The 11,581-nt window shown below is 36.5% G+C and overlaps 1 protein-coding gene across 1 annotated transcript; it reads right to left on the bottom strand.

Moving 5' to 3' along the window:
* Positions 1-4,439: 4,439 nt before the first annotated feature.
* Positions 4,440-4,814, bottom strand: LOC138648645 (octapeptide-repeat protein T2-like). The gene has a single exon (XM_069738432.1). It carries the CDS (start codon positions 4,812-4,814, stop codon positions 4,440-4,442), a length of 375 nt encoding a protein of 124 aa, XP_069594533.1.
* Positions 4,815-11,581: the final 6,767 nt, after the last annotated feature.

Genomic DNA, 11,581 nt, shown 5'->3' with positions numbered 1-11,581 from the left:
AGTGTGAATGTGCGCTTACCCGCTGCATGCACACCAGTTTATATCCCAGTTCATACTTTTTTTTTCTTCTGCTTGGTAGCAAGTGTGTCTCATGCCCAATGCTGGATTCACAGCTACACTTTTCAGTTCTGCTGTATAATGTCATCTATGCTGCTGGTTTGTGGCAAGTGTTTCTCACGCCCAATGGTAGATTCACAGTTACACTGCTCAGTTCTGCAGTATAATGTCCTTCATGCTGCTGCTTTGTAGCAAGTGTTTATCAACCTTAATGCTAGATTCACAGCTACACTGCTCAGTAATGCAGTATAATGTCCTTCATGCTGCTTCTTTGTAGCAAGTGTTTATCAACCTTAATGCTAGATTCACAGCTACACTGCCCAGTACATCAATATAAAATGTGCTCTATGCTGCTGCGTTGTAGCAAGTCTTTCTCACTCCTAATGCTGGATTCATAGCTATACTGCTCAGTACTGCAGTATAATGTTCTCAATGCTGCCGCTTTGTTTCAAGTCTTTCTCTCCCCTAATGCTGGATTCACAGCTACACTGCTCAGGGCTGCAGTATAATGTCCTCCATACTGCTGCTGCTGCACATGTGTTACATACATACGTTTGCAGGATATATAAAGGCAGGAGAGCAGGAATCTCTCATGTCTTTATGGAAGACGTTATAGCAGTTCATCTCCACCCACTCATTCAGAGACAACTGCTCATCAGATAAAAAAAGATAAAACTGATGAAAAATACAGAAAACAAGTTAATTAACGGTCATAATAGTTATTCCTCAACATATTTTGAACTTCAGTTGCAAATTATAAATTTTTCCATTACTGGGTTCCCCAGTGATCTGGTGTAATCTGTATGGAAAGCTGGGAGAGAATATACAATTACCGTACAGCACCGCCACAGGGCAAGCAGGGTATTACATCAGATTTAATAGTAATCAGTGATGTCTCGATGCATTTCATTGATATGTTGCCTCCTTCTCATGGCTTTTTTTAGCCAATTATTTCTCCAGCTCAAGACTGATAAGTCTAAGGAAACTTCTTATACCAAATTCTTAAAAAAAAAAAAAAAAAATTATATTGTAAAATGAGTTTAACCCCCCTCTTTGACTCCATTAAAGTGTCATAGCGAGGACCTCCACGTTCCTGTGGATCGGGTGACCACGCACGGAATCGGTGTCATCTATTTTGCAATGATAGCCCCCAAAGAAGAAAAAACCAGCGGTAAACCCGTTCCTAACGTGGACCATTTATCAACATGTAACCTGAGATTGGATGAGTAATGGGCGATTCAGATCCAATTCTGGCCGCGGCGCTGGTTGAAGCTCGTGGTTATTGGATTGCATTCATAACGACGAGCCGCTTTTCAGTTTTACTAAGAATAGGAGCGGGCGGCGCGGACGTTTCACTTGTCTTACATTCAGGTTCGATATATTTCTCGAGTCTTATAAGTTATCTTCAGCTCAGAGTCTGGAGATAAAATATTCTATATTATCGGTATTTTCCGGTTCCGAAAACCTTAATAAAAATCTGAAAATTCAAAATTTTGCCATCCAAAAACCGAATAAACTTCTGAGTGATCACCTGATCTAACGAGACCTTCGAAAAACAGCAGCACTTCTTCTGCGTAGAAAATCGTCTTCTCTTTTCTTAGAGTGGAAGGTTCTGTTCCGTGGAGGTTCTGCCCCAATATGATGAGGAGGACCATGGACTATCACCGGCTGGGTCATGCTTGAACATGAAAATTTCAGAAACTAATCCATTAACCGTGATCCTTGTCCCAGGGACCTGCTTAAACCATTTGTATCCTTTTTATGAAGTTTGGACTATTTTCTCCATCGTTCTCTCCATTGTGAAAATCCAAGGAAAGGATAGTCCTGTTCCTTGACATCAAAGGGAAGAACTGGAAGTTTGAGAAAAGTCTTTCAAGGGTAAATGCTTTCTCTAAGGCTCTGTGGACACATAGAAGCTTATGGATCCACAATTATACCGCTTAGGATTCCTGTTTTAGTCCTGCTTTCTAGTGTGTTCTCATCCTAGTGCTGGATTTACAATTACACTGCTCAGTAATCCTGTCTTAGTCCTGCTTTTTAGTAAGCTTGTTAACTCATCCCAGTGCTGGATTCACAATTACACTGCTCAGTACTCCTGTTTTAGTCCAGATTTCTAATAAGTGTGTTATCTCACTCCAGTACTGGATTCACAATTACACTGCTCAGTACTCCTGTTTTAGTCCAGATTTCTAGTAAGCATGTTATCTCATCCAAATGCTGGATTCACAAATACACTGCTGAGTACTCCTGTTTAAGTTCTGCTTTCTAGTAAGTGTGTTATCTCATCCCAGTTCTGGATTCACAATTACACCATTCAGTAATCATATTTTAGTCCTTCTAGTAAGTGTGTTATTTCACTGGAGTGCTGGTTTCACAATTTTACAGCTCAGTACTCCTATTTTAGTTCTACTTTCTAGTAAGTGTGTTATCTCATCTCAAAGCTGGATTCACAATTACACTTAACACTACTCAGCAATCTTGTTTTAGCCCTGCATTCTAGTAAGTGTGTTGTCTCATCCCAAGGCTGGATTCACAATTACACTGCTCAGTACTGCTTTTTTAATCCTGCTTTCCAGTAAGTGTGTTAATACATCCTCATGCTGGATTCACAATTACACTGTTCAGTACTCCTGTAAAATGTCCTCCATGCTGCTGCTGCTTCTGAACATGTGCTACTTAGAGATAGGAGAGGAGGAATCCCTCTTGTCTGTGTCTGTGCAGCTAGTCTTCATCCATTAGCTCAGAGACAACTGAAATTAGAGATAAATCCTGCAGAGGGGAATCTGGTTAAAAAAATGCAAGATACAAGTCATATAATGGGCAAAATTATGTCAATAATGGCTAATATATGGTGGCATTAGTGGCGGCATTATTTGGCCAATATATGGTGACATTATCTGTAAACTATATGGTGGTAATACAGGGGCAATGTAGAGAGGCTATATTTGTGTATTATATTATGTCACTAGTTGGCGGTATTAAGCGGACACTATGTGGTTCCTGCTTTTGTATGTAACATGATACAGTGTAATAAGCAGCGCTGGTTGCGATAGTGATTGTTATCGTCTATGATTGATCTTTCGCCTCCATGTTGTATTTTCTGTATGATGAAAGAGCCCGGCCTGACTCGCTGTCACCTGCGGTATAAATCCTCCCCGATTATCAGATATTAAGTGTGCATTTCCTATACTCTCCCATGTATTTCTTACTATGTTTATCTCCAGTATATAAATAATGGATTTTTTTTTTTCCGCTGCAGCTTAATGTCACCACAATGTCACTCGTCTCCGGTGATCGTCCTACTCCAGTATAAATGACGGAGAATCATATTTGTTAAGAATTCTCCTGTTTTTCTACATCTAATAAATAGTGAGTGAGAATGACACTGCAATGGAGGCGCTATTGATTTTAAATGATCTTATTCGACCTTTATAAAATCCGTAGGGAATTTTGTCGCAGTTTTCAGCCTGGTAAAATTAGCCTTGACAATTTCTAAGAGAAAGGATTGTGAAACACGCGAATATATTATTTATATATATAAAAAAACTGTCATGTAAATTGCAGAAACAGTAATAAAGCCATCTGACCGAAAAAATAAACACCGAGAGTGTATTTAAAAAAATATAAAAGTACATAGTATAAAATATAAAATGTAAAAGGTTTAATGTGAATATTGCTTACGTTTTTAATATATATGTTTCGAACAGTCAGACCTTCACTTTTCGGAAGACACAAAATCTCTCCTGCTTAGACATAAAAAGTTTGATTACCTACAGCCACCACTAGGGGGAGCTCCCTGCATACAGCTTTATCATTGGGTTCAATGTAAAAATAGTATGCCGCGAGCTCCCCCTAGTGGTGGCTACTGGCAGCTAAATTCTATTCATTCCACTCCAGCTTTGTAATAGGAAAACTCATCTCCAAATGGTAGATATATCGGTTATATAGACGGAGCCAGCTCGCTAGGATAAAGAAGTACATAAGTATTGGGGAGAATGTGCCCCTCTGTTCTCATTATCCTTTTTCAGACCCTCTTGGGGTAACAGATAAGTGTAAATTGAAAAATAAATAGAAAAGATTCGTGTTTATCCATGATACATGGACAATAAATGATAAATCAAGAAAGAACTGATCTGTACTAGGACTCCTAAGTAAAAGAACGGTCCCGGTGACCCTTTATGACATCTAACCTCTCCCCAACCTCGTTTCTTCCCTAGATGCCATATTTTATCATTCCTATCTTCTTTACTTTCCTTCTGTGTTTCATCCTTGTATTCTGCTTCCCTTCCCCCCTTCCTTTATATTTCCTTCCTGTTTTATTTCCTCATTCTTCATTTCTCCATTCTCTCCTCCATCCCTCTGTTCTTTCCTTCCTGTGATATTTATTCATCCTCGTCTTTCTTCCTTCCTTTTCTCTCCCTTCCTCCTTTACTTCTTTCTTCCCTTTTCTCCTTTTCCCTTTCTCTGTCTCTCCATCGCTTTCCTCTCTTTTTCCCATCTTTCTTCACTTCACTCATTGCCCTTTGTCGCTTTGCTGATTCCCTCCTCCTTCCATCCCCTTCCCTTTCTTTGTTCACTTTTCCTTCCTCCTTCCCGCTGTTCTCTCCTGCTTCATCCATCTTTCCTTTTCCCTTCCTTTGACCCATGTTTCTCCTCTTCCTCCTCATGCCTCGTACCTTTCCTATTTCTGATGATTCTACCCCTTCTTTCTCCTTTCTTTCCTTTCTTTCTTCCTCCTCCCTCACTCTGTCCTGCATCATCCATCTTTCCTTTTCCCTTCCTTTGACCCATGTTTCTCCTCTTCCTCCTCATGCCTCGTACCTTTCCTCTTTCTTTCCTTCTTTCTCCTTTCTTTCTTCCTCCTTCCTCACTCTGTCCTTTACCTATTCTCTTCCTCGTCCATCCCTTCTTCCATTTCATCCCTCCTTTCTTTTCCAACTCTCTTTCTCGGTCCCTTCCTTCTCCCTTTCTCTGTTCCCCTTTTACTTTTCCCTCTCTTTGTCTCTTATTTCTCCTTCTCTCCTTCCTCCCTTTATCTTCCCTCGCTACTTCCCTTTTCCCTACTTTTCTCATCTATCCCTTCCTCTTCCCTCTGTTTTGTATTCTTCTCTCTGTCCTTTCCTTCATCTTTGTCTCTCTGTCCTTTCCCTTCCTCCACTTTTCCTCCATCCTTTCCTTCTTCGCCCTCCTTCTGAGACTTCTTCCTTCTTCGACCCTCCTTCTGAGACTTCTTCCTTCTTCGCCCTCCTTCTGAGACTTCTTCCTTCTTCGCCCTCCTTCTGTGACTTCTTCCTTCTTCGCCCTCCTTCTGAGACTTCTTCCTTCTTCGCCCTCCTTCTGAGACTTCTTCCTTCTTCGCCCTCCTTCTGAGACTTCTTCCTTCTTCGCCCTCCTTCTGTGACTTCTTCCTTCTTCGCCCTCCTTCTGAGACTTCTTCCTTCTTCGCCCTCCTTCTGAGACTTCTTCCTTCTTCGCCCTCCTTCTGAGACTTCTTCCTTCTTCGCCCTCCTTCTGAGACTTCTTCCTTCTTCGCCCTCCTTCTGAGACTTCTTCCTTCTTCTTCCCTCTGTTCCTTCCTCTTCCCTCCCATTTGTCTCTTTCCATTCCTTCTTCGTTTTCCCCGTTCCTTACGCCTTTCTCTTCTCTGCTACTTGTCTCTTCCCTCTGTTCCTTCCTCTTCTTCTCTTCCTTCCCCTTGTCTCTGTCTCTTTCTTCTCCCTTTCCTCCTTTCTCTTTCCCTTTCTTCCATCCTTCTTCCTATCTTTCTTCCTTCCTCATCCTTAGGCATCATTCCATTATACAATATTACCAATGGAGAAATGATTGTGAGATCCCGTACAACTGCTACAAAATCTAATCCTATGGGACTTTTTCTTCAAATTATTTGTATGAATTTTATAAGGAAGGGTTACAATATACACATAAGGGAATATACATAGGAATAGTATATGTAACAAGAAGAATGGGAGGAAAAGGGCAGGGAGAAGCAGAATGCAGATAGGAGGATATACATAAAGGCTCAACTGAACCTTTTGCACCTTATACAATATTTGCAGAAAAAACCCCAACTTAAAGTCTATTCAATCAAAAGTAAATGGTATAGATTCCCACTATACATATTTTCATCATGTTTTATTTTTCCGGACTCCAATTTATGAGGATATATCGAGTTCCATATGGACCATTTCAAGGCGTAGCTTCAAATTCTCTCCCAGAAACTCACAATTCACATTTAATATGCGGAGACGACTTGTGAGATCTAATATTACTATTCCAAGGAAATGCAAATAACCAACAACCTAAGTAAGAAACAAATTTTATTTCAGGCGGCAGAAAGACTGGAAAACTCTAAGGAAATCAATAAGTTGAAGATTCTCCAAACACCAATATTAAATCAAACCTGTTATGTAATTCACCTCATTAACATGCAAATTGTCTAATTAATTACATCAAATTATTACTGGAAGAATACAGCTGCTTAGATAAAAGAAACATAGATAGATAACAGATAGATAATAGAGATAATAGATGATAGATAGATAATAGATAGATAATATATGTAGACAGATAATAGATAGATGATTGATAGATAATAGATAGATAGATAATAGATAGATAATAGATGATAGATAATGGATAGATCTTTTCAACTTCAATAACCGGATAAGCCCCATAGCATACCATGATTTTTCATACTGTGGTATGGCAGTATATAGTAGAAGCAATCATGTGATTACAGGATAAAGCTCCCTACGGGGACCTAAAAAGTATGTAAAAAAAAAGAAGAGTTTTTAAAAATAGCTAAACATTCTAAACATTCACCACCTCCCTTTTTCTTTGATAAAAATAAAGAAAGGAAAATAACATAAAAAAAAAAAATCTTTGGCCGGGAAAAGTCAGATCTATCAAAATACACAATTAGTTAAGCCATATAGTAAACACCATAAAAAAATAAAAATCAAAAGACCGGAATTGTGTTTTATACAACAATATGGAGCTTTGTAGATGTGAATCCAGCTTTAGGATGAGGTTAAGAGGTAAAAGACTTGTTAGAGATCTCAGTATGATCTTTCTGTGTCCCAACCTGCCTGTTTTTATCACTCTGCTCCTCCCTTCTCCATAGAGTATTAAAGGACTTGTAATCTAACACTTCACATAAACTGAGTGGCTGATGATTTCAGAGAGAGGGGAAGAAGTGGTTCATAAGTGGAGAAAGTAGCAGATTTCTCATTTAAAATATATTGTTTTGGTACAGTTGTCTGTATTAGTCATTTAAGCAAAGTTTCTTGAAAGTACAGTTTCCATGTAATAATGTCCAATGAATGTACGGCCTCCAGAATGGTAACACAGTATCACTCGATCCTCAGGCAAGTCAACTAATTTATTTCACTTATAATCATTGACAATCAGTGCTGTCATATTTAGCGACTTTTATATGCGGCACGATATGAAACTACTGAGCGATGCAGCCGATCACACGGGCGACTGATCACATCTTAAACACTTCACTAATAGTGTGTTTGCCAAATGTAATCTCAAGAAAAAAAAAATACAAGGTTGGAGATGAAACATTGGTTCCCAAACGGTGTCTGTTTCATAAATCCTTCTTAATCAAGCTCCGCTGCTCAGCAAGAGGAATTTAAAAACGAGAGAACGGTTCCAGTCATTCTCCTGGGAACAGATGAAAGATCCTCAGCAGCTTAAAGAGGAGAGATTCAAATTGTGCAATGGAGACTGAAGAATTCATTTCATAGGTGGAAGATACTAATTGTGTCCATAGAAAAGTGATTGTAGGTTTTATCCTACAGAAAGGAAAAATACGTAACAAGACGTCTTAGCGATTGTACAAATATAAAATTAAGGTGATTCTGCCAAAAGTGTTTAAGAATTTAACTACTATAATACTGCCACTATGTACAAGAATATAACTCCTATAATACTGCCCCCTATGTACAAGAATATAACTCCTATAATACTGCCCCTATATACAAGAATATAACTACTATAATACTGCTCCTATGTACAAGAATATAACTACTATAATACTGCCCCTATGTACAGGAATATAACTACTATAATACTGTCCCTATGTACAAGAATATAACTCCTATAATACTGCCCCTATATACAAGAATATAACTACTATAATACTGCCCCTATGTACAAGAATATAACTACTATAATACTGCTCCTATGTACAAGAATATAACTACTATAATACTGCTCCTATGTACAAGAATATAACTACTATAATACTGCTCCTATGTACAAGAATATAACAACTATAATACTGCTCCCTATGTACAAGAATATAACTACTATAATACTGCTCCCTATGTACAAGAATATAACTACTATAATACTCCTTCTATGTACAAGAATATAACTACTATAATACTGATCCTATGTACAAGAATATAACTACTATAATACTGCCCCTATGTACAAGAATATAACTACTATAATACTGCTCCTATGTACAAGAATATAACTACTAAAATACTGCCCTCTATGTACAAGAATATAACTACTATAATACTGCTCCTATGGACAAGAATATAACTACTATAATACTGCCCCTATGTACAAGAATATAACTACTATAATACTGCTCCTATGTACAAGAATATAACTACTATAATACTGCCCCTATGTACAAGAATATAACTACTATAATACTGCCCCTATGTACAAGAATATAACTGCTATAATACTGCCCCCTATGTACAAGAATAAAACTACTATAATACTGCTCCTATGTACAAGAATATAACTACTATAATACTGCCCCTATGTACAAGAATATAACTACTATAATACTGCCCCTATGTACAAGAATATAACTACTATAATACTGCTCCTATGGACAAGAATATAACTACTATAATACTGCCCCTATGTAAAAGAATATAACTACTATAATACTGCTCCTATGGACAAGAATATAACTACTCTAATACTGCCCCTATGTACAAGAATATAACTACTATAATACTGCTCCTATGTACAAGAATATAACTACTAAAATACTGACCTCTATGTACAAGAATATAACTACTATAATACTGCTCCTATGGACAAGAATATAACTACTATAATACTGCCCCTATGTACAAGAATATAACTGCTATAATACTGCCCCCTATGTACAAGAATATAACTACTATAATACTGCTGCTATGTACAAGAATATAACTACTATAATACTGCTCCTATGTACAAGAATATAACTACTATAATACTGCTCCTATTTACAAGAATATAACTACTATAATACTGCTCCTATGTACAAGAATATAACTACTATAATACTGCCCCTATGTACAGGAATATAACTCCTATAATACTGCCCCTATGTACAAGAATATAACTACTATAATACTGCCCCTATGTACAAGAATATAACTACTATAATACTGCTCCTATGTACAAGAATATAACTACTAAAATACTGCCCTCTATGTACAAGAATATAACTACTATAATACTGCTCCTATGGACAAGAATATAACTACTATAATACTGCCCCTATGTACAAGAATATAACTGCTATAATACTGCCCCCTATGTACAAGAATATAACTACTATAATACTGCTCCTATGTACAAGAATATAACTACTATAATACTGCTCCTATGTACAAGAATATAACTACTATAATACTGCTCCTATTTACAAGAATATAACTACTATAATACTGCTCCTATGTACAAGAATATAACTACTATAATACTGCCCCTATGTACAGGAATATAACTCCTATAATACTGCCCCTATGTACAAGAATATAACTACTATAATACTGCCCCTATGTACAAGAATATAACTACTATAATACTGCCCCTGTGTACAAGAATATAACTACTATAATACTGCCCCCTATGTACAAGAATATAACTACTATAATACTGCCCCTGTGTACAAGAATATAACTACTATAATACTGCCCCCTATGTACAAGAATATAACTACTATAATACTGCTCCTATGTACAAGAATATAACTACTATAATACTGCCCCTATGTACAAGAATATAACTACTATAATACTGCTCCTATGTACAAGAATATAACTGCTATAATACTGCCCCTATGTACAAGAATATAACTACTATAATACTGCTCCTATGGACAAGAATATAACTACTATAATACTGCCCCTATGTACAAGAATATAACTACTATAATACTGCTCCTATGGACAAGAATATAACTACTATAATACTGCCCCTATGTACAAGAATATAACTGCTATAATACTGCCCCCTATGTACAAGAATATAACTACTATAATACTGCTCCTATGTACAAGAATATAACTACTATAATACTGCTCCTATGTACAAGAATATAACTACTATAATACTGCTCCTATGTACAAGAATATAACTACTATAATACTGCTCCTATGTACAAGAATATAACTGCTATAATACTGCTCCTATGTACAAGAATATAACTACTAAAATACTGCCCTCTATGTATAAGAATATAACTACTATAATACTGCTCCTATGGACAAGAATATAACTACTATAATACTGCTCCTATGTACAAGAATATAACTGCTATAATACTGCCCTCTATGTACAAGAATATAACTACTATAATACTGCTCCTATGGACAAGAATATAACTACTATAATACTGCTCCTATGTACAAGAATATAACTACTAAAATACTGCCCTCTATGTACAAGAATATAACTACTATAATACTGCCCCTGTGTACAAGAATATAACTACTATAATACTGCCCCCTATGTACAAGAATATAACTACTATAATACTGCCCCTGTGTACAAGAATATAACTACTATAATACTGCCCCCTATGTACAAGAATATAACTACTATAATACTGCTCCTATGTACAAGAATATAACTACTATAATACTGCCCCTATGGACAAGAATATAACTACTATAATACTGCTCCTATGTACAAGAATATAACTACTATAATACTGCTCCTATGTACAAGAATATAACTACTATAATACTGCTCCTATGTACAAGAATATAACTGCTATAATACTGCTCCTATGTACAAGAATATAACTACTAAAATACTGCCCTCTATGTACAAGAATATAACTACTATAATACTGCTCCTATGGACAAGAATATAACTACTATAATACTGCTCCTATGTACAAGAATATAACTACTATAATACTGCCCCCTATGTACAAGAATATAACTACTATAATACTGCTCCTATGTACAAGAATATAACTGCTATAATACTGCTCCTATGTACAAGAATATAACTACTATAATACTGCTCCTATGTACAAGAATATAACCACTTTAATGCTGCTCCTATGTACAAGAATATAACCACTATAATACTGCTCCTATGTACAAGAATATAACTACTATAATACTGCTCCTATGTACAAGAATATAACTACTATAATACTGCTCCTATGTACAAGAATATAACTACTATAATACTGCTCCTATGTACAAGAATATAACTACTATAATACTGCTCCTATGTACAAGAATATAACTACTAT

Source organism: Ranitomeya imitator, chromosome 9 (genome assembly GCF_032444005.1).
Source record: "Ranitomeya imitator isolate aRanImi1 chromosome 9, aRanImi1.pri, whole genome shotgun sequence".
In the NCBI taxonomy this organism is placed as follows: Eukaryota; Metazoa; Chordata; class Amphibia; order Anura; family Dendrobatidae; genus Ranitomeya; species Ranitomeya imitator.
The sequence above is the reverse complement of the archived record's forward strand: the minus strand, read 5'-3'. Positions and strand labels throughout refer to the sequence as shown.